The 25,339-nt window shown below is 39.6% G+C and overlaps 1 protein-coding gene across 3 annotated transcripts in view; it reads left to right on the forward strand.

Annotated features, from left to right (window-relative positions):
• The window catches only part of LOC131987720 (MAM domain-containing glycosylphosphatidylinositol anchor protein 1), a 224,345-nt gene that overhangs the window by 32,822 nt on the left and 166,184 nt on the right, over window positions 1–25,339 (forward strand). For all 3 annotated transcript variants that reach the window (XM_059352583.1, XM_059352575.1, XM_059352592.1), the window contains exon 3: window positions 24,903–25,042. In XM_059352583.1, the coding sequence (XP_059208566.1) occupies window positions 24,903–25,042 (140 nt within the window). The remainder of the gene's footprint in view (window positions 1–24,902; window positions 25,043–25,339) is intronic.

The raw sequence follows: 25,339 nt of genomic DNA on the forward strand, positions 1-25,339 counted from the left end.
TTTTTTGTGTCTTTTTTAAGTAATTTAGATTTTTTGGTCATTTTGATACTGCCTTCAGCGGCCCCCAGGTAATTTGAGTTTGAGACCCCTGCTCTAGAATATTTAAAGTGTTTGTTACATGGGTGTCACCGTGGGTTCTTATGGGTTAAAATGTGAAGAACTTACTTTGAGCCCAGAAAAGCTCATTTGTGTGACATCATCTCAGTATGCATGTCCCAGTGGGATAAAGCTTGTTGGTGCAGGCCAGGTGGAGCAGGTGGAGCCAGGGGAACAACACGTGCGTTAATTCATCATGGACTGCATGTGATGAGTGAGCAAGTTCTGTTGAAAAATTAGACACAAACCATTCATTGTAAGCACTTACTGACTGGAATGCCACTATGGAAAAATGTAGCTACTTCAGGTCATGTAGGAAGAGAGGAAGATGTCACCAAGTCTGAATTTGTCACGTTTAGTTTCAGTTCGTCATCAAAAATCGTAACGCACACAAACCTTGCAAAGGAGCTTTCGATATATCCCAATTGTTTCAGGTTGTTAGTGGTCCAATTTGACAGACATTGTACTAGCAACTGTAGTTATTTCTTTATAACTACTTTGTTTAGAATTTCTGAACAACTCTCTGGAGACAGTGTGCTGCTGCTTTAGCCGACTCGTGTCCACCGTGTCTGTGTTTGAAGTAGTTCCTTGCAAGAAATCTGACCTGTTCTTAAAACTTTAATGACTGAAAAAACTTTTGTTGTTTGTCTGTAACTGTGACTGACATAACACATTTTTTTTTAATGTGACAATCTTGGTTGAAAAATATGGACATAAAAGTGAGAAAAGCCTGAAGGCTGTCGGTCGGCTGGGATTGTACCAGGTGAGGAAGAGACACCCAGCCTTAACCCTGATAACACTAGGGGCTTAATCTCCCAACTAGTCTTCAAAATAAAAACAACAAAATAGATTGTTTTTTATGCCCTCCAGAGCTCAGAATTGTATTCTGATTTGATGCCACTATGGGCAGATTTGGTCAAGTTTAGGCAAAATAAACTTGGCAAGAGTTAGAGAACCATGTTTGTCTGGGTTGAAAGTATTGTTTTATTACGGTAGATATACATTTGAGTATGGTTATGGAACATTTGCCGTTATGGTTTTAAAAAAAAATGTTATAATTATCATGCTTTGTCATTCAAACATTTTTGTTGTTGGTCGGACTTGGTTGTGCAGACAAACTTTTAGCTGCAGGTATATAAACTGTGACTGTGTGTTCTTGGTGTTTCTCTAATTCAGAATTTCTTTCTAAGGCAACTCTTTTATAAATTAAGGTTAAGAACTCTGCTCTGCTCTTCACCTTCCCTCAGGTGGGTGTGATTTTTTTTTAAACATTCATCTGAAACATAACTTGTAAGCATTAAACACCTTCAAAGTTTGCTTCACTTGTGTAGCCACTGGCAGTCCAGTATCAGAAGAAATACCTGGTTGGGTTCCAAAAAAACACAAACTTGCTCAGTATTTTCGCCTCAAAACCACTTCCAGACTTTTCTCTGTCTTGGCTCCCAAATGATGGAACGAGCTCCCTACCGACATCAGGACCTCAGACAGCCTGTACATCTTCCGCCACAGGCTGAAGACCTATCTCTTCCAACAATACCTCGGTTAAGTCATGGTCACCTAACATATATATTTTTTTTTTTAAAAAAGAAAAAAAAAAAGCTCTTATTCTTTTCTCTTCTTTTCTTCTTTAACATATAGCACTCCTTTAGTGATGACAGTTAGCTCTTAAAGTTATGTACTTACTTGATTCCTATGGTCTGTGTCTGGTACCATCAGGTTGAATGCACTTATTGTTAGTCGCTTTGGACAAAAGCGTCTGCTAAATGACATGTAATGTAATGTAATGTATTTTTTTTACATCCTTATGTAACAATTACACACATAAAGGACTTCACCGTGCAGACACACACACACACACACACACACACACACACACACACACACACACACACACACACACACACACAAAGGCTTCTCAAGGGACTCTTTTCTTAAGTACATCTAATGCTGTAAATAAACACCAAAGAACACACACACACACACACACACACACACACACACACATACACACACACATGCTCACAGGTCGTCTGGATGGGCTCTAACTCTGAGTGCAGGTGAACTAAACTTTCCTCCTTGAGGTTCCCTTTGGAATTTCATTACCTGTACTCGGTGCTTATCGATCCTGTTATATACACTAGGCCAAGCAGCTGCTAAATTATTCAGTCTGGTTAAATAGGGCTGTTCCATTATTCAGAAGCGTGGCACAGTGTAATTAATATTGTAGAGATATGTGACAGGCCGGGTGGCATTTCACTCAGTGGCAGCACATCGCTTGCTCCCTACTTTCGCTTTCTCTACTCCCCCCATGTCTTTGTCATCGTCTTTCCCTCTTTTTTGTGCTCTGACTTTCTCTCTTCCTTTCCTTGTTACTCTGCTTTATTTTCTTTCTTTCCCCTTTCTGCTTCTTTTCTTTCTAATTTACCTTTCTTTCTCGCTCATTTCTTCTCTTAGAGACTCTTTTCCTATCTGTCTCTTTATCTCAATCTCCTCCGCCCCCTCCTCCTCTCTTTGTGGCATTTAATGGTTGTGTGGAAAAGTTGGTTTGCAAGACTCAAACAGCATCTGGGGGATTTTCTAAACGAGTTGTTGTTATGTGTGTGTGTGTGTGTGTGTGTGTGTGTGCACATTATAGAGTCTCTTGTCTTTTCATTGTGACTTTTATATATTTCGCAGCTCCTTCCACAATGACCCATATTGTGCTGTTAAGATGTGACAGAATTCTCAGTTTGACAGAATATCCAGAATATCTAATCCCCCGTATTGCTGTACATACAGTATATGAGCAATGCAGAAGAAAAGGTTTTGCTGCTGCTGTATATTGTACTCACTGTCGTGTCCTTGAGCAAGTTGTTGCTGTATGCATGTTTCTGAACAACATATATAGAAACGGCCATTATAGAAATCCCCCAGCCTGCTTTTATCCTCAATCTGTCCGTCAGCGCTGCTGCAGCAAAGTACTGCATTATTAGTGTAGTCGCTAATGGGAAAATAAGTTCATTGAGAGTTTATTCAAAAGATGTATGTGAACCATTAACTTCTGTCTCACAACTGTCTGCAAACCGTTTGTGGAGCAGTTCATACTCTGACAGAGGAGGTTAAATTAAACTGAATGGTGTAACACAGCTGAGTCTATGATAGCTCCCTTCACTTGATTTTCCTCCAGGGTCAGCTCTGTCAGGATCGCTTGTTGTCAGTGGAGTGGCTTGCAGGTCAAAGTTCACCATAATTGAACTCGATGTAAAAAAATAGTTTGGAATTACTACATTTCGGCAGGAAATCTAAGGTTGGTGTGCCTTTGGTGATGGTGTTGGTTGGTAAAGAGGAGGTACAGGTGTGTGTGAGACTAGCCGGGAATGTGTGTCACCACCCGCACATGCTGTCACTCACAGCTCTGCATTGTATCAGTAAGCCTCCTTGGCCCTGTCCTCACCTTCTTCATGCAGCCAATTAGGAGCCATCTCTTCTTGCTCTCATCAACGCTCCTCCTCCACTCTTGTCAAAATTATTTGACACAACAGGGGAGAGGAGACTTCAAAAGACTCTGTTGTCTTGTTTTTTCCCCCCTCTCTCTTCTCTCTTTCTGAAGCCCAGAGAGAAACTACAGAGGTGCCAGGATGACAACACAGTGAGCTCAAAGGGCCTGAAGCTTTGTGCCTGTGTGTGTGTGTGTGTGTTTGTGTGTGTGTGTGTGTGTGTGTGTGTGTGTGTGTGTGTGCAAAAAAGTGAGCTGGAGGGATGGTTCATACTGTTTGTGCGTCTGTATGTTCAGCTTATGTATGTACATTTATGTGAGGGAAATGTAAACACATGCAAACACACACTTAAAATTCTCACCAAACATTTTCCTAAATTCTTCTTATATTTTCTGATGGGGAAAAAAAGAGAAGTCAACTCCAGATGCATCAAATGTTCTTATGCATCCAAATGTGCTCTTACTCAGGTGTGACGAGTCCCACTTCATAATTGTTTATTAGCACATGTAACGCACCTCAAATACTATAAGTGTCGTGCCATGTGCAGATACAATCCGAGCGGCAACCTCTTTTCCTGAACAATGAAGCCAATGTGGAAGTGCCTTAAACCTGTATTTTTTTTTTTACTGTCCAGCAGGTGGCGACTACACTGGTTGCAAAAAGAAGTTTGATTGTATAGAAGTAAACAGTAAACATTTAAGTTTACTTGGTAGTTTCAAGTCTTCTTCATTGCAGCACTCATTTCAAGAGTTATGGTCCCATTTAGAGTAAAATAGATGATAAAGCAGAGTATACTCTGGGCTACCATACGGTTGGCTACCGCAGTGCACTGTGTGTTTTCGTCTTCTAACTTTGACTCTTTCGCAGTGTCCCAGTTTCACTTCATGAAAGTTAACTGTAGCATATTTGGCTGACTGCCTAGGAGAGTCCACAACCAAAGAGTGACATCCCAGTAATTACCTTTTATACTCCTATTCAAATTTACTTCAATCTAAATTTGATCATGTCATATTAATTTTGTTTTTCATCAAATTTAAAAACCTATGTTTCTTGTGTTGACTGTGAAAACAAGACGTTTTTTTTCTTATCTTGGTATCTTACCCACTTAACAGTTTAAAAATAAGAAAACACTGGTGAACTGCAGAAATCAGTTGCTACTATTAAAATGCAAAAACAAACACTGAATATAAACTAAACTGAAAGTAAATCTGTTTAAATATTGCTCCCTGCATGAAGGCCATTGTTGCTAACATTCATTCAACATTCATTAAACCACAGTTGATTACATGTTAATTAATTACATAACAAAATTAGTCTCCCATGATCAATTTCACCCTGTTTTTTAAAGTCATTACTTCCCTTCTGTGGTATCCAGAGTGACAGCCAGCAGTGATTTTCCCCTCACTTTATATTTGAGTCATTAAGAACATGATGTCATTATTACCTTTATTCATTTTTCATAATAGCCTGCTTTAAGCAAATGAAAGTTTTAATCACATACTCAGTTTGTCTCAAGGTACCTAATATTGTTAGTTGGGGGTCTGTGCAGGACTGCAGGTCCATACTGTAGTTTCTGTGTGCATCCAGAAACTCTACTTCTATTTTTTATGCCTTTGTCTTGTTATTTTTTTGCTTTGTTTTTGCTTTTCACCATTCATGCAGTTGTCCTCCGTTGCCTTTCTCTGCTTCTCTCGTTCTCACTCTCTTCGTCAATCTGTTATTGTCTTACTATCCGCCCTCCTCAGGGGTTTTCAGTCTGACTGTTCTCAGCTGCAAGTTAATATTTAATCTGCTGTTAAATAACACATTGTTGATGAGTCACTGTCAGTCTTTCAAACACATTTAGTGTATCTGTTTTTGTGGCTTAAATAGCAAATTTGGGGAACAGTGCCTATCTAAAAAAAAAGGCCTTGGAAAAAACATGTCAGCAGCCTTTTGAAGCCATCGGGACCCTCCAGGCGCAGTTTCCCACCCGGGCTGGGCTTATGAACCATAGTTTTAAGAAATACACCAAAACACTAGTTCTCCTTTGGTGCTTTGCTCCTTTGACTTTGTTTATGATTAACACAGTGTTTCTCAGAAGGCTATAAAAGAGTTCAGATTTTTTTTGCTTTTACCTTCAACACATGCGCATTTCGACTATGAGCCCCATTTGAATGTGATGCCTCACTCTTGCAATGAATTTTGAGGCTTACCGTTCATTCTTGTTAGCTAAGTCACTATCTGATGCATCCTCAGTTGGGAGATAATCCATCGGGATCTTTATCCGCCTTCAATGTTCTTTTTTCTGTGTGAGATTGCAGTTTGGCTGATATATATTACATCAAATATGTCAGGGAGGACGGAGGCATTATCATATACAAAGAGATCTAATATGCCAACCGGAGACAGACAGACTGACGAGAATACCTTCCAAGAGTGTGAGACTTTCAGTACAGGTCTTTATTCTGTTCAGGTTCTTTTTTTCTGTTGCTCAATCTTTACTCTCACTGAAGTCATTTTAAGGTTTTTTCTTCTGGCTAGATTTTTTCCAAGTTTAACACAACATAAAATTCTGAATATTCTAAATGGATGGTTTGTTTTTATTACACTATTTTTAGGTCCTTCGAAAACGTTCAGCTCATAATTATGGAGACATTGTGTAATTAATCATCAGCCTCACACTGAGTGAAATGCATGAAGTAATTAAATTGGCAGTGAAAATATGAAAAAAAAAGCTTTAATAAAAACTGAAGAGCTTCAAGTTTGAATTGAGAAGAAGACTTCAGATCTGAAGTCCACTTATAGACGGTCAGGTTGATGTAACTTCCGTGACCTCATCCATTGGTTTGTTGACAACTGTTTAGAAGCCTTTTGGCATTTTGGCTTTTGCACTCTTGACTTTTTGGGAGCCATGAATGCCCATCTTTGGAGGAGAGTGTGGAGTTAAGGAGGAGGACGTGAAGTTATCAGCTAAGGCTAGTGCTAGCTTGCTAGCTGAATAAGCATGGTGCATCGGTAAGGCAAGACATAATGTTACAATTACTGAAAACACACTATGTAGGGTCAAAGTTGTAAGATAAAAACATGGACAACACCTCAAAACAAGTCCACTGCTATTTAATTTACACAGAGCCCTGTGGTAGAGACCTGTCGGTCATAAGGTAGGTTTGTCCTGCTTTATCATATATTTAATTGAAATGGGACCATAATTTACAATATGAACATCGTGCTTTTTTAAAGAAGCATTAAAACTAGAGATGTAGACCATAAACTCATTAGGAAAATGTTTACTTAGGTCATATATAAAGTAAGAAGTAGATTAATTTTCTCATAGACTTCTATACAATCAAACTTCTTTTTGCAACCATTGGTTCCAGCTCCAACTTTATCAGGAAATGAAGTCCAGAAAATTGAAGAAACAACTTCACATTGCTTACGGAGTTGCATATTTTGTCATTATCCTTTCTCAACAAAAACAAACATTTCAAGGTAGAAAAAAGTTTCCAACTCCAGATTAACCTGTAGACCCCACTTTTTTTTATTTTATTGACCCATCTCCGGCCAGCTGTCCCTGTCAGGTTTTAGCGGAACTTGCTGCTCCAATTTTATCTGAGAGCTCATCCAGGGCAGCCCTATAGCTGATAATCCATCATAGCTGATGGTACTGGGTGACACACACACACACACACACACACACACGGACACATACACATATTGTGTAGAGATTCACTTTTCAGCAGTTCTGATTTTTTACAAGCAACTGACTTATTCAGCTTTCTGAAGTAAATTAAACATGCTATGTAATTGCATACAGCAAGGAATAGTGTATGTGCAGTGTGCACACCTGCATCTGTGTTCAGTCTGAATTCAAACCCATCTCGTCCTCTTCCTTAATACCCGAAATACAAATTCCAAAGCGCAGTAAGTTGAATTAAAACTCTCTCCCTCTCATCACTTAAGGAGTCCCCTCCCTCTCCCCCACCTCTCCTCCTCTTGTTTCTCTCCTTTCACAAACTCTGGGCATTATGCAAAACAAGTGGAATGACATATGATATTTTAAGAAGGGTTATGTTTGTTGTGTTTTATAAAGCACTTGACCATGTGGTGATTTCCATAACAGTTGTGCTCAGCAAACGTTGCAGCTTTTATGAAGGCAGAGTGTATTATCAAGCTGTTTTCAGATGAGACAGATTTACACTTTCATTATTGTCTCTTCTTTTCCCCTTTCTTCTCCTCCTCCACACACATCATCACTAACTGTAATTATCACAGCTTGTCTTGTCCAGATGTTAACCCCCTGTACCTTATAACAGTCTTCCACAGTTCTTTTGCTTTTAATCATAACGCAAAATTATGTACAATTTGTCGGTTTCCATGAAGGTGGTTATCAACTTTATCTGTGGACTTTCTTTGTGCCACATAAAAGGGGACATCTGGTGTGCCATTTGACTCTACTACTGGGCAAACTGCCCAATTTATGAAGAATATTTAAAAAAACATTACAACAAAAAGCATCACTGTTGCTGCAGATAACGCATGAGACGAATACTGCCAGATGAAGTAATACATTTATTTTACCCCTTGATGCACTCTTAATGCCTACCATTTATTTCTTCCATGACAGCTGCACATTTTACAGTTCTAATCTTTAAACTTGATGCAACAGATTAGACGGTTATACTGAAGAATAGCATTAGGTTTGACACTGCCCCATAATGAAGGTCACTTGAAAAAATACTTTTGGCCACTTTAGAATTAAAAGTGATTTATACTGATGGAAAAAATGTTTTGTGATAAACACACATTTTCTAATCAGTATTTTTTCAGCTGCAATATACCAGCAGTGTAAAAATGGACTAGCAAGGACCAAACAATAATACATAATCCCAAATGTATTTAAGTACATGTCTACTGATTAATAATATAGCACACATTTAATGTATGCTACCTGAGTCACAAGGTATTTTACTCTAAATAGGACCATCATTTGGCAAAAAACATCATGCTGTGTTGAAGAAGACTTGAAATTAGTGATTGGGATCATAAACTTGTTAGGAAAATGTTTACTAAAGTAAAAGAAAAGAATGAGAATGAAGTAGGCTACTCTTCTCATGACTGGGATGAAAGACAAACTTATTTTTGCAACCAGTAGAGTTGCCCCCTGCTGGCCAGTAGGAAGCATGCAGGTTTCTCCCCTGAATTCCGCGACAGCCTCTATTTTCCATGAGGTTATGAAGAAAGACCTCACGTGTCTGAGTTGCATGTTTCCTGTGTTTTCCTGTGTGGACAGTAGAAATACAGTGTATAGGAACTAGAAACTAGAAAATTTCCTCTGGGGAAATTCTGAAAGGGCCAGGGGGGCTACTGCTGGTGTGTGTACACTATGATGAGATTCTTCAGACAATTAATTTCAAACAATTAATACTAGTAACGTTATGATACTATGTTATATACAAGGAGCACACCTACAACAAGCATTCCTTTTCAAGTATTTATTTATACAGCAACCTATGACCTTTAACCTCAACAGAACAGTGACAGCAGCCAGAGGTGGACGGACTGGAATTTTTGGCCTTGAACAGAAAGCATTTAGCATTTTTGGCAAAACCATAATACCTATCATTGATCCAACTTCACTTTGAGCGTCCTGAGTTCTTCCTGAAAGTCTACATATGTTTTTTTTAAGAACAATGAAAAAATATCTTTGTTAGAGCGATCTAAAAAAAAACTGTTGCATCTCCCTTTTTCAGAAATCTTCCTGCATTTTTAATAGACTAGTAGCAGGACAAAATTGCGTACAGAAGAGGAAGAAGAAAAAATCCACAGTATAACAATAGTGCTCGGGGTTTTGCCATATTAAAAGAGAGACCCCTTTTTGACCTGGCTTTGGACTCATTACATAACATACCTCGCTAACCCGCTAATCTGGCTTGTGGTACAGCCCTCTGGTGTACATGTCTGCATGGCCGGATATTTTATATAGCATTCTTCTCCCCATCTGCATTCACCACTATTTATTTTGCAAGGCCATTGTGTCTGAGCCCAATATGATTGTAATTGCCTCTAATTAATACAAGCAAGCCAGATCTTGCTTTTTTGTATAACAGAATGATATTAGGTACAGCCAAATCATTCTCCAGCCCTGGCACAGTGCTGTGGAGATATATCTGGCTATGTAACTCCATGCACAAGCATTAAATGAGACCTTTAGACCTTTTTTAGACTTTAGATTAGTTTGGCGTTCACTGCAGTTAACTTGCACAGCCAACACGATATTTTTCTATTAGTTAAAGTATTCCATTAGAATGACTTATATGCATTTTATGAAGCAGCTGAACAATTACAAAATGCTCCATCCATCCATCCATCCATCCATCCATCCATCCATCCATCCATCCATCCATCCATCCATCCATCCATCCATCTCTCTAGCCATCTTGATGAACAGGTGTTGATCCTTTATGGTGAGCCAGCACTTTAAATCCTGATAGCAGCTGAAAAGGCCTGTGTGAAATGAAGTGTGACACACTAATAAAGCATTATTTTTCAATTAGTAAAATGGATCCCACGGTCCTGTGTGATATCTGATATCGATATCTGAAGCGTGGCTGTTTTGACGGGAACATGGGGAGCAGGCAATCGTTTAAATTGTGAAGTAATAGCTGCCTCACATGCTTTCTCTCTCTGTGTCCCTGACTCTCCATGGTGTCACCATTTAGTCTGTAATGCTCTTAATGCTTTATCCCTTTCACCTTTTCTCAGTCTACCTCTCTACATGATTTACACATTGAGCTTGTTACTGTAGGACATTTCCATTTGTGCCTTTCCTTCTCTGCCTGTGAATGAGTCTCTGCTTCAGCATTTCTGTGTCTCTGACTCTTTGTCTGTCTGTCTCCCTCTCTGTTCCTTTCGATTTTCCAATTTCAGTGACTTTATTAGGACGACTGTAAAAAAAAAAAGGATAGAATGCATATCTTTCCTCTCCACATCTTGTCTCCACTGTGAGGACCCCTCACCCCCTCCGCTGCACACACACCTGCCTCCCTACCTTACCTCCAGCTTTTACTGTGACCTTTTATTCAAGCGTTTCTTCTCGCTTTCCTCTTTATCGACTTCCTTTCTTAGTACCCTGCTTCCTTCCGACCACTTCACCTGGACTGACCGCTATGCATTGTCGACTGCTCGGCTGCAGTTTCCTTGGAGACATGCACACACACACACACACACACACACACACACACACATACACACACACACACACACAGAGACATACTCATATCTACTAGGTTTTACACACAATGATAGTGCATATGAAAGAAAGATTCTGTGTGTGTGTGTGTGTGTGTGTGTGTGTGTATGTGTGTGTGTGTGTGTGAGCATTATGGTTGGATAAAATAAGGTCAGGCAGACAGATGATGACGGGTCACATGACCTCCACACCACTCTGCCCTGTCTCCAGTATTTCTTTCTTTCCTCCTAAACATAGCACTTTTCTCCTCCGTTCTCATCCCTCCCTGTTATTTCAGTGTTTTGTTCTCTGTCTTGTGCCTCTCTGTTATCTCTTCTCACCTCTCCATCACAGTACAATTACAGAAAGAGAGACTTTTTCCTTGTCTTTCCTCATCAGGCCTATCCTGCTCCAAAAAGCTACATTGACTAGAATAACCATATGTTACACCCAAGGTGGTTTGTGTGGGGCATATGCTGTGCAAACACAGAAAGAAACAACACACACACACACACACACACACACAATGAAATACGCAAAACCTTTGCTGCAATTTCTAAGCCTCACCAGCTGTTACTGTCCTCTGCCGGTTTCTCCCTCTCTTTCCGTTGCTCTCGTTGTATTTTCCTGTCTTAACAGATGCTCGTGTTGCTTCGAGAGACCCAGAGGTTGGTGGGAATAATGATGTAGTCAGTGTGAAACTCAAATCTCAAGCATCACTTGCAAGCTTTCTAAAAGTAGGCATGAACTGTGAATCAGCTGTCATATCTCGTGTTCTTTTGTTAATTAATGGTATTAAACACACTGAAGAGTGTAACATAGACAGGAGAGATAACTCATGACAGTCAAGAGATGAGGTTAAACATTAGATAGTAGGGGTTCACAGCTTGCCCACCAGGGTGCCCCATTAAGCTCAGTCTCACACTATTAAAAGATTTGAGTGGGGATAGCTTCTGAAATCCCCAGTAGGGGGCTCGCAGTTGAAGGCGGGAAAGTTATGTGTCTAAGTCTGATACGATTTGAGACATTTAGGTCACAAAAAATAATTTTATTTGATGAAGATTTTGTCCAGTTAAGCTTCCCTATTACATAATAAAAGAACATCAAAATAAAAGTATTACATCATTGTGTTTTTTTTTGTATTCATGTCAAAACACACAAACTTCGTACCTAATTAGTTCAAGTAATCTGCAGGATGTGTTTATCCACCCCCGGGCCGGAAGCTACTGTAGATTTTAGCTGCACTAAGCTCCACTCAGAGCAATGCATGTGTGTGTGAGTGTGAGTGTGTGTGTGTATGTGTGTGTGTGTATTTGTTTGTGTGTACGACTTTGTCTGAACACAACTCTAATAAAGATATCAATATGAGCTGTTGTAATTCTAACTGCACACTGATTCATTGTTCAGTTTCAAAGTGGAGGTAATTGAGGATCTTATGTCTTTACTTTAGGCTGAATTATATCCTGATATCCACTCCAGTGATATTATTTTACCTGTCAAAATGATTTTAATATATATTTTGAAAACATACATTTAATGTAACTCCTATGCTCCATTTTGTTTCTTTTTACAACCAGAGCTCATTTAGGAAAACACTGTCCTCCTCACAGCTTTAACATCATGATCTTTGTCCATCTACATGACTTCATATTTCTTGTAACATTAAAATGAACTAGTGTCAGACAAAAGTGAGGGGTCTACACTAATTGATTCGTCAATTATCCACCAACTAGAGTCAGGTGGAATTCTGGTTTTGCCTCTTTGATTTTATGAAATTTGCAAATTGAAAACTAGCACCTGTGCCATCCACAGCAACAATATGGTGACATAATTAACATTATGTTTGTTTATAAATGGACCAATTTTACCAGGTGCATCTGCACCACATTTTGGCTGCTACACGGCAACTAGAACTGGACAATGGATATCAAATTTCAGTGAAGATGTGCATGGTGCATGTTATGTTTGTTTACTTAAAAGTATGTTTTGGGGAAATGTGACAAGACATGGGCGTGTCATGGCAGGCTTCATTCTTCTTTTTATTTTGTATTTACTGGCGGTTGCCAATTCAGCTTACAGACGAATCTCATTATGATATGCTAGGAGTGGCTGCTGAGTCAAGTGTGACACAAATTGGTGTGTGGCAAATTGGTTTAAAAATATTTTCAGCGACCAACCCTTCCATTAACAGTTCTCATGTTGATATTTTACAGCCATGCATGCTCAGTGTAAACACCGACACGCTAACAGGCTCACAGTGACAAAGCTAACATGTTGCTGTTAAGCGCCATCTCGGTTTAGCATGATGTTATGCTAACATTTGCTCACTAGCACATGTTAGCATGCTAAATTGGGAATGTCGTAAGCGTGTCTAAGTTCCCGCAACCCTATGGTCCTTCAGATAAATAATAAAATAGAGAATTTCACCCACTCACCAACAAGACCTCCAACCAACACGACATATCAGCACTCTAACAAACGTCACTATACATACAGTTAGTAAAAAAGGCTGTGGCTTTCCTAAGCTTAGCGAGGGGCATCCCTGTGGGAATAGTCCTGAGGGAGCATAGGGCATCATTTTGATGGTGAGGGACATTTTTATAGAGCTTAGGGAACATATGGATGACCCTCTAATGTCATTCGTTTTTCAGGTATTTGTTCATGAACAAAAATATTGGGCAAACTGAAAATGTTGTAATTTTTCCTCAATATTCTGATCTTTAAAGCACTAAGCTGTCAATCAAATAATAAAAAAAAAATAAACAAACTAGACTAATAAATGAACGATTTACAGATTAGTTGTAGACTAACAGATTAGATTACAGACATGAAATTTATCCATTATCCAATATGTTACTGTCACTATCAAATTTTGAAGCAAAATTTAGAAATTTAAAAAACTATTGTTATGTTATTATACTCAGATGTTGCTTGAATTACAGTTATGAGAATCACTTGGGTGTAGCAGGTGTTAACATATCTGTAACCACTGGTAGCAAACATTATACACATCTTGAAATAACTATTCCTGGAAATGAATTAAGACTCAGCCCACTTGGCCAGGGGAAGATAAGCCGATACAAAGAAAGCATTCTGTGTGCAGTAAGGTTCGATATCAATAGAATCTGTAGGTTATGAAAGCCAGTAAGGCTGGTAGCTGTCTATGTTTTCTTCGCCTCTCTTCACTTTCTGTGTCTGTCAGTTTCCACACAGTCTACTATATATTGGATGCGACAGGCTTTGTGAATGAAGCTCTCATAAAGACAATGCCAGTCACACATTTCTCTTTATTTTCTCCTCTTCTCCGTCCTTTCTTCCCTTCCTCCTCTCCCTCCTTTGTTACCCTCTTGTCTCCCCCTCCGTCCGTCTCTGCCAAAGATCTAAGCCGTTTTCATCTCTTTGTCGGAATGCTTCTGCTGTCTCTCCCCTCTTTATCTTTTCATCCTGGGAAAGCTGAAGTGCGGCGAGCACACTCCTATGGAGGAGTACGAGTCATGTTTGACCGTGCTCTACAAACCCCTGATCACTTCACATCACTTCAGTCCTCACCACAGATGCAACCCTTACTCCTCCAACCGTGACTTTCTGTCTTTTCTCTGTCTTCTTTTCTACCTCTGTCTGTCTACATTTCACACAGCTACTGTAATTTCATTCACATATTCAATTCACCGTCTGTGGCCTCATATGGCCTCAGACCTGTGTGTAGTTGTTCCCTACTAAGAAATATTTCACATAATAAGTTAGGGATTTGCAGCTTTAATTTGAATTTTACCTATCTCATTACGGCTTAAACTAGATTTAATCACATTTCTGGAGTTGTTTTTGGACCCTTTTGGTATTTCAAGAGCAAACACAAAAATACCAAAGGATTGCAATGAAAATAGAACATTTCTGGATATTGCGATAGGATAAGGGTGAAGTGTGAGAAGGGTAATTCTCAGGATTGCAGGAAAAGTATGAGAAAATCTCACATTAATGTTAAGAGAAGCTCAGTTACGGACAAATTGGAGACCTTTTTGTATGTTTCTCCCCTTCCTTTTGAATTGCATGCTCTGTGCCTGCCAATAATCTATATTGAACAATATTTCAAAGAGAAGATTCACTGTCCTTGGATATGAAGCCTGCAGTGCTGCCAGGAAACTGCTCCTCTTCTTCCCCCCTCTCCCTCTGTCTCTCGCCCTCTTTCTTTTCCATTACAGTTTTTTTTGTTTCTCCACCTCCCTGCCCTTCCAATCTACCCTCTGCTCTCCAATGATCCCCCTTTATTAGCTTTTGCTGTCATCTGATACTTTTGTTGATCGCACAATCTCTTTCTCCACTTACAGTGATTGTGGTGGAAAACACACGGTCGCTCACTGACAAACACAGGTACACACAGGTCCGTGATGTATCACATCATGTATCACACACCATCAAACACAGGCCGACATGGCCATTTCATGATCCTAGAAAAGCCCTCCATTGGTGTGGATAACATAAATGAAAGTTGGATCAAGGTTCTAGCTGTTGTATGGAGTCAGTACTGATGCACTCTGTCTCACGTGGATCATCCATATCGGAAACCATGATGCAAATACATATATGCACACATAAAGCAGCATAGAGAGTGAATTGGAGAGACATTCCTAGACATATGGAGATGTATTTCTTGATATACTGAATAATTTTCTCTTTGAAAGAAGATTAAATTTCTTTTTATTTTCTATCTGTTCTATCACTGATTCCTGTGTCTCTTCTGTTGGCTCTCTGCATTTAGCACCCCTCAGGGAAGTGATGATTGGTGCTTGTGTGTTTATTGTTTATGTGTCTGTGTGTGTGTGTGTGTAATTGATTCACATGCTGCTGTTGGCCTATTGTCTTTTCCTCCACTGTGGTCATTTAATCAATAGCTCTCAGTGTATTGTGTGATCTGGTGATATCTGTTTTTAACTGTCCTGATCACGCTGCTTCTTTCCTCTTTCTAGTATCACTTTTCAACAGCCTTAAGAACCCCTAGTGTTCATGTTTTCTCTTTGTCTTTCATGAAAAAAGTGTCAGACATTTGACTTTCTTGTTGAGCTAGGCTTGGTAATATGGTTCAACTACAACACAGATACCCACTTTCAGCACTGAAGAGTCATCACTTATTCATCTGCTTGGTTTGTGTATTCTTGACATCAGCCTGATAGAACAACTGCCTAGCTAGTGTTTGTTAACCCCACAGACAGTAGGACACACAGACACTGTTGGCTACTTGGCGACTTTGTCGCTAGATTTAGCAACTTTCCTGACCCCCTTGACTACTTTATTTTTAAAAAGCAACTAGTGACAAATTTAATGACTTTCTCAGTCCATCTGGGAACTGGCAGGAACGTAATACATACTATGGCAAGCTTGCTATTTTAGAAGTAGAGACAAGAATATCTCACTCTTTCCAAGCAGTTTATTAGGAAGAACACTCAATGCCAACAAAACTGATGTTAATATTGTTTAGAACAGGAAGGGGAGTCACTAACACAGCCCCTATTAAAGGTCACTGTACAAACATTAAACACATTAAATGATGACCTATACATCAAACCAAACATAAACGACTAAATTTGTACCAGAACAACAACATTTTAACAAGAAACAAGCATTGACATCACAAAGAATGGACAACTGCAAAGCATTATGGGACACAATGTCCCTTTTACAGGCAATCGGTAAAGAAATCGAGCATACGCCCATCCATCCATCCATCCATCCATCCATCCATCCATCCATCCATTTTTCTCCGCTTATCTGGGGCCGGGTTGCATGGGAAGCAGGATAAGCGGGATAAACAGGGCATTCCAGACGTCCCTCTCCCCAGCCAACATCCGGAACAGCCGGAGCCTCCTTCCCAGCACTCTGGAGTGGACTTTCCTGAGCAGTGTGAGTCCACGGTAATTGGAACACAGCCATCATGTCATAAAAATGAAAACTAGTGCAATCTGGCAACTTTTGGAGCTACTGTCAGGTACTTTCATTGGAAAAGAGTTGGGCATGCACACAGAATACAGTAGAATATGTGCACAAGTCTTTCAACTCCGGTGGCTTTAACTCTTGTAGTGTAAAAACCTTGTCATTAAAACAAATCCAGAGTGCAATTTAGTGTTCTGTCTCTCTTGTAGATGCAACTGTTGGCTAAAAGAGACAGTCAGAGCCAGCAAGCAACCTGGAGTCACTACAATCCTGTTCATAAGCATTCATGTCACAGTTCACATTCATGGAAATAAACATAGTCACTGTGACATCACCCATTGGTTCATGGACTACGATCAAATTTGTAATTTTTGCCATTGCCATCTTGGGTTTTGGACACCAGAAGTGACCATATTCGGATGGAGTGGAGAAAATCTGACATACAAGCCAGTATGGATCAGAGGACTTGTTGCTTTGAGTACAGCAAATCTCTAAACAGAACATTTTCAGGTGACTAAAGTAATGCAAATAACTCATGACTAATGAAAAAAACACACTCTGGTAGTGACCTGACAATAACAAAATAGCCATGCCATAGAGCATACCCTGTTCTATTATCTATTTTAGTCTAAATAGGATTATATTTTACAAAATAAACATCATGCTGTATTGAATACGACTTGAGACTAGATTGTGACCATAAAGATGTTAGAAAAATGTTTACTGAGGTAATAAATCAAGTGAGTAGTAGGCTCATTTCCTTTCATACAGACCATTCAGACCTTTTTTGTAATCAGTGGAGTCGCCCTCTGCTGGCTATTAGCAAGAATGCAGGTTTAAGGCTCTATTACGTATTAATTTATTTTTCAGACTCTGAATTAAGTTGATGCATGGCACAGTGTTTACTCAATAGAGCTAATGTAGCTAGCTATGTGATTTTACGACCTCACATCGATGACAAGACTCTAGGAAGTTATTCTTTATATGCATTAATGTTGAACTATTACTTTAAAACAAAGACGAAATAAGATCTGACAGAAATGATTAAAGCAATTCTGGAGTAAGCAATGAATACACTCATTAAGGAGATTTGTTTGTTACATAAATAATTCATAAATCGGCACAAAATATTTTATATTACACAGTATGTTAGTTGTTTCACTCCAAATGGTAGCTAAAACAGAATTCTAATCAGCTCAAGTCATGACATTGTAATTGGACTCATAACAAAATGTTCTTGTGTTTGAATGTGTGTCTCCATTTTCTGTTAAGTGACTGGACTTGAGTATTAGAATGTGCATGTTAATGGATATCAGTGGTATCAGTTTTTCCTCCGGTTTCATTTTTAACCTTTGAATCAGCCTGAAGGAAAAAGGGCAAAAGGGAAATTATATTCAGATGTAGATTACTCTAAAACCAGAATCAAATTAGAAGACACAGGGCAGTGGAGGAAAAAAAAAGAAAAGAAAAAAGGCAGTTTTCTGGTCTTTATCCAGGCACTACCTAGGGTTTGGAAACCTGCCACTGAATTCAGCACCACTAAAATTCATGTTTGTATGGAAGACACAACACTAGCTTAAGGGAAGCTGTATCTATTTATTCGTACGGGGAAACATGAGGGTGACTTTATAAAAATACACTGGAAAACATTGAGTCATTGAAGCATATGCAGAAAAAAACCTCCTACAATTAAATAATCATCTATTTATTCTATCATTGTGTTTGTGCGTGTTTATATAAGAGGGCCAAAGAGGTCACTGAAGGTTAGTCCTTTCATTTATAACGGCCATTTAACGGTTAGGTCAAAAGTTAAATCAATGTCCCAGACGCGTTTTGATATCTGGAGCTCCAATCGAGCCAAAATGAAAAGGATGGGGTCATGACATCAGCCGTTTGATCTCTCTCAGTCCTGTCTGCAGAGAAGAGTCCTGATAAAAATGATGAGGCACTGTGAATCACCCAGGCTTTGGGCATAAGGCTGTTTGTGTGTGTGTGTGTGTGTGTGTGTGTGTGTGTGTGTGTGTGTGTGTGTGTGTGTGTACGTGTGTGTGTGTGTGTGTTTGTGTACGTGTGTGTGTGTGTGTGTGTGTGTGTGTGTGTGTGTGTGATTAGTCTTCCTTTGGGTCAGACGAACACTTCCCTCTATTGCAGTTAATCAATAAAGTCTGTGACTTTTCCCTCGGGTGCCCACTCTCCACTCCTCCTGTCTCCTTCTCCCACTTTCCTTTTTCCTTTCCTCTCTACGTGTGATGGCAGGGGAAGGGCCAAAAGCATCTAAATGGTCTCTTGTGAATGAAGTGAATTGAGACAGAGCTCATCAGCATGCATGAGCAGCTCCCATAAAGTAACTATGCATATCAATCATGCTCAGCGTGTCTTCGTGTTCGACAGGATTCATGACCTTCTGTGGAATTCCTCGGGCAAGATACAGTGTACACAGAAACACACGCAGACATTGACACATGCTCACATACCAACAGCACACACACACATGCACACACTCATTCACTCTTTAAACCACAACCCCACACACACGCTGCTCAGCACTCTGTCAAGCTGTCACTGCGGTTTGACACCAGCTCTCCTGTCTCATCATTAGTTTTAGTGAGAGATGTCCTGTCCCTTCAACAAAAACAAACATGGCAGGCGGTGACGAATCAATTAATCAGATGAGGCATTTGCCGATAGTTATATTTCACTTACAACTAATGTGCATTGAATGTCTCGGAAAGTTTCCGATAATGCATGGACAACACTTTTAATCAGTATCCCCCGGACCAGTTTTGATCAATGAATCATCAGAGTCAGATAGATTGCTGTCAAACAGCAGCTTTCTATGACTGATGATGGTCTTCCGCACTAACTGAATTGATGCACCTCTGGACACAACGCTGTGCCACTGTTTGTGTTTATAACTGTTTCCTATGTTTGTTTTTTTCCCTCTGCTACAGCCTTTGGCCGCACATTGACAGCTGATTCCTAGATTACTGGCTTGTCTTTTTAGGATCTTGTCCTTTGCTATTGATTATACACGGTCGCCATAAAATTGGAATAATTTTGTTTTCAGACACAATCCTCAGTTAATTGTGGTTTAATTTTCATTGTGATATGTTTGGAAGAGATTGATTAATAATATTTGAGAAGATATACACTTTATCTGTCAATAATAAATCACATTGTCACAATCATTTCATGGAAAGAGGTAAAAAAATATTTTATTCCAACTTTATGGGCAATCTGTTGATCTTTACAAATAAAGATCTAATAATCTAACAAAGACTTCAGTGCGGAAAAAAATGTTTCAATTGAAAGCTGAATTGGCCTTGAAATGGAAATCAAATTGTGGATTTTGAAAACTCTAGCACCCATCATGCAGATGTGGGGGATACAACCCCTCTTTTTAACCAGAAAAGTTGTTGTTCACCATGTTTCTTGAGCAAACATTTGCAAAAGCTAAAAAAGGAAATATCATTTTTTTTGGCTGGTAGAAGGTTTATTTTCCACGGTGTGATCTCTGTTGGTACTATATGTGTTCTGTGTGTAAGACCAGAGCAGAGCGTGGACGTCTCTGTAGTAAAACAGGTAGAATCTACTTGCTTTGCTTGCATCATTCCTTTGTTTTGCTGTTGACTACAGCGCCCTGCCGAGCAGCCTCCCTCCACCCCGCCTCTCCACCCTCTGGCCTCACTGTCAGTCTCACTACACTTACATCCTTCTTTCTCTGTCTTATGATTATTACAATCTACTCCTATTCTTTCTTTTTAACTTAAGTACCGCTGTCCCATTGATCTCTTTTCAATTGCCTTATCAAATCCCTGGTTACATTTATTCATTCTTCCTGTTCTGAGGCTCATTTTTTCTGACTCTCTCCTTGCCTCCACTGTTTGTCTCTCTTTCAACTTGGCTTTTTTTCTTCCCTCTCTGTTTTTTGGTATTCTGTCTTTTCTCTTACTTTTTCCCTTCGTTCTGTGCCTTCCTGCATTTTTTCTCTCTCTCCGATTTTTAAAAAAACTTTATCTCTCTAGTCCTCCTCTCTCTTGCCTTTTTTCCTCCTCCTCCTCCTCTTTCTTCTGCCTTTCTTGTCTCCTCCTTTCTCTCGGCCTCCCTTTCCCTAGTCGATCAGACAGTTGAAGCAGCCAAGCTGCCGGAGGCGAGAGCAGACAGAGGAGCCGCTCTGTCCGACCTCCCTCCCTCTCCGGAGAGGCAAACTAATGCCGACACGCCAATAAGCTGTAAGGAGACAATTATTCACCATTTATATCAGCTCTCCGTCTTTCTGTGTTAGTGCAGCACACCTAGAGAACCCAGCTCTGTTACCTCACATGGCGTTTTGAAGACTTTTATCCTCTTGTGGCTTCTGTTTTCATTGATTGATTGGAAGAGATTTGCTCGAGAGAAACTGTAGGCTCGAGGTCACAGTTTGCTTGTTACTGGAAGATTGTTGGTCAAGTGAGCTAAGTGAGAAAATCTGGGAGGAAAGATTTTAAATAAGACATGAGATCTTATCCCACAGCAAATGCTATCAACATGCCCATCAGCAAGGCACTTAACCCCCAACTGGTCCACTGGATCTGCTCACTGCCCAGCAGATAAAGACTCTAATTATACCGGGCACTCCCTCTGTGTAAATATGTGTATAAATCTATCGTGTTATTTTGTTAAACGCCTTCACTAAATCAGCTGAAATCTCCCGTCTTCTACATCTCGGAGAGAAGCATTTAAGATGTAACTCATATTCACAACTTTTGAATGGGGTTTTTCCATCAAGTGCACATGAACTTTCTTCTCCTTTAAGTCAGACACCATGCGCTGCAGAGACAGAGAAGCACTGAGGTTAAGACGAGGATAGAGAAGGGCAACAGAGCAAGAAGCAGAGAACTTAACAGTTTTTTTTTTAAATCGAGAGAAATGTTGCAGTGTAGGATACTATAGTTACATTTGCAAGAACATGCTTTGCGAGTGTGTATTTCCATGTATAAGTATACTTTGCTACTCTTTAGTGGTGCACTAAAGAGGTCTTTCAAAGAATAATGAAAAGCCCGAAGGAGTGAATGATTGACTGCTCTGTTGATGAGCTCCTCAAACACAACAGTACCGAGCATTAAGTCTCATATTCAAACAGGCAGCTGCACACATATTTCTCCAGTACACACACTGACAAATACACACAGAGAGAAAGGCGTATATGCAGTAGACATTGTGGGAATCACACCACAAACGCTCTGGCTTTTCTTTGCCAAAACATCCACTTTGAGAAAATGAGAAAAAAGGAATGATAGCTGAGGATAAATATTGAGCCGACTGTTACAGTAAAGGGCAGATATGCAGCAGGATTTTCTTAAATGTGTGTGTGTTGTAAGCATTTACCTGGCTTAGGAGTAGGCCTGGCACGATAACACATTTTTTAGGACGATATATTTTCCCAGAAAATATCACAATTATGAATTATATTATTTTATTATTGAAATAACATATACAGCATGTAACATGCAACAGCTGGAATGGCTGCTAGCACAGCCAAAATACAACAGCATTTTTAAAGCCACTACTGAATGTGAACTACAGTCTTTTTTCTTGTCTCTTCTGACTGTTTTTTGAAAGAGAAAAAAAATCCTTATCTAACAAAATGGCAATGTCACAAAAAAGAACAAATGTAAGTGGACAGGCACTCTTGCTATGTCCCAATACCTTAAGCTATTAACAGCTCCAGCTTGTTCCACATAAGAGAACAAGCAGCGACAGATTCCGAAAGCTTCTTTTATTTTTTTTAACTTGATTTCTGGCTCCAGATCGCGCTCTGCGTTATAACGTCTGATCGAGTTGAAGTTTAAGGTGAACAGGCCGCCCACTTCCTTCCTGTCTCTTCAAATGATAACAGTCGAAAAGCACAGTGAAAATTTGTTCCCCCTGTGAATCGATGCTAATCACATCATTGTGCTTCCCCACTGTCCCCCACGCCTCTCTCTGGGGTTTCACACTTCTCTCTGGCCTTTTTCCTCCTCACCCGCTGTTTCTCTCGCTCTGTCTCTGTCTCTCCCCCTCTTTGCTCCTGTCTCCTTTCATCATATGGGAGGTGAAGGCATCTGAGGATACTTGCACGCATCTGACCCTCCTCGTGGGTCAGCACTGTGCACATGCAGATATTGTAGTTGTCGCTACTGCAGAGATCTCCCATTAGGTATCCATCATCCATGATTTCTGCTGTTGCTGTCACAGACCGTTGTTTCTTTGTGTTGCCAAGCAGACCTCAGGCGACATGCTGATGTTCTTAAAATATGATATTTATCCTGAGATTTTGGTTATGATACAACTTAAATATTTGCATATGCTTTACTTGAGCCAAACAAACAATACATTTTACTATTGTTTCTGGTGTTTTCTATGTGTCAATCTTCTACAGTCACTGACTAAAATATAATACTGCTTAATTCTGGCTGCTGTATGTGAAAGTTGACATAAGGGATTGCTGAAATACTTGTTTTTAAATCCGAAGCAGTGGTCCTAGATCACAGTGTCAGAACATCACCAATGGTTGAGAACTAAAGCTTCAGCAGCTAAAGATAAGCTGCATCAAATCCAAAGGTGTTACTGTTGCTACAACCCAAGTTTATTTAGCAGCTGACCGGAAAACAACATGCAATTTTGAAAGAGAAATATTTACCCAACAATTCCTCCAAACCAAAATTAGCATATCCTTCTAACCAAACCAAGTGGCTGCAATTTTAACATTATCAAACAATCACAGTTTCGTTACATTTTGGTGAAATTAACTACATTGTTAGGTGTTATAAAATATAGTTTAAAATGTAAAATAAATCAGCTGCCAGAAGTGAAGTAGTTATGTGTAGCTGTAACTACTGGAATTGAAGTAGTTACAGTAGGTTGCCTTGATGCACGGCAGTTATGGTACAATACTTCAAATAACATATTCTACTTTTCTTTCCTCACGGGACACAAATGCCATCTGCTGGGTGAAAGTCCTCAGATTTTTTGGTCCATCATCACCCCTCCTGGCCTCTCTAAGTGGACCTTTTTGTTCTTTATACTTAATTTCCTTGTTTCCTTGTTTCCGCCTTTTCACTTTTACTCTCCTTCAGCCTGTGTGCCCTTCAGAATTATGGTCACTTAAAGCACTGCTTACTACGAATGTCAGTTTTGGGTCGTAATATTTTAGGGAAGGACGGTCTCCATTTCCCTCAAAATCACTTTGTGAAATTAACTATTCATTAGGGATGCTCAGATCCAGCACTGATATCAGATATTAGACCGATACTGACTCAAACAGCTGGATTGTGTACAACATTGGGGCTGATGTATTCAGTTAAAATCTGATTTCACATGCATGTACTACCTCATGCATCAGCAGATCCTTGCTGAGGGAGCTGACAATTAACATGCCAGCTATTTGGAGTTCATTTGTTTGCACTAATTTGTGACTTAATTTTGATTTAATGTTTATAACTTGATCTCATTTTATGACATTGTATTGCTTTATACTGTCAATTACTGTGAATGTTTTATACTGTATACAATTGATTATGTTTTAATACATATGAATTCATCATATATATGTATTTATGTGTTACATTTTGTGAATGTTCACAGTGAGGCTTACAGCTCATTAATTAAACACAGTATCATATTGGTACGTTGTTTGGGCTTATATCTAAAGCCAAAGTCCCTGGCTGCACCTCCTGACATGCCTCAAAACTGATAGTCAGACAAAGACTGCAGCCAAGACTTCATTAAAGCCATTTGTGCTATATGTCATGCACTTAACTTGTAACATTGTTGTTAGACAACAATTAGATAGGATTGACACCACTGTAAAAGACAAAAGCCCATCCCAAAGTGAAGCATCAGCCTTTTGACCTTCTAATGAAGACCAAAGTCTCAATTTTCCAATAAATAACTGCATCTCTCATCAAACACTGACACACGAAACACTCCAGCATTTTTGCAAAAGGCTTTGTTCATGCAGATGCAGAAGTAATGTGATATATTTATTTTTCTGAGTCATCAATACTAGCACTAGTATTACACATACACCCACAAGACGATGACCTTTTTTTCTGCTGCAGAGATGTTACTAAATATGTAATGTGTTTTTTCTTTCTCTTTGTTTCTGTGTGTGTATGTCTGCATGGCTACATGCCTGTCTCCGCATGTGTGTGTGTCCATGCGTTCACCAACAGCTCCAGCCAACGCCCAGATCGTGCACTCAGGCGCGGCGTGTAACGTCAAGGATGATAACATCAGTGAGAGAATCTACACCATCAAAGAAGGAGACACACTAGTGCTTCAGTGTATTGTTAAAGGACACCCACGGCCACAGGTAAGATCCCAAAGCACCTGCTCAGAAAGGTGTGTGTGTGCTGCAGTATTTATTAATGGACTGTTTGACATATGTGCTGATCCTGTTATCCAGAGTGACTTTCACGAAAATAGGTTTTGAGACTCTTGCTCAATGACACTTGGACAATAGTGTTTGAAGTGGCACTGATCACACATATCTAAATAAACGGTAAACCTATGTACTGTTGTGTACTTACACTGTCCAAAATATTCTGTCCAAACACAGAGAAATCTGTCATTATAATTAGGGATGTACGTCACTATCTAACAATTTTAT

Source organism: Centropristis striata, chromosome 2, assembly GCF_030273125.1.
Source record: "Centropristis striata isolate RG_2023a ecotype Rhode Island chromosome 2, C.striata_1.0, whole genome shotgun sequence".
Lineage (NCBI taxonomy): Eukaryota > Metazoa > Chordata > Actinopteri > Perciformes > Serranidae > Centropristis > Centropristis striata.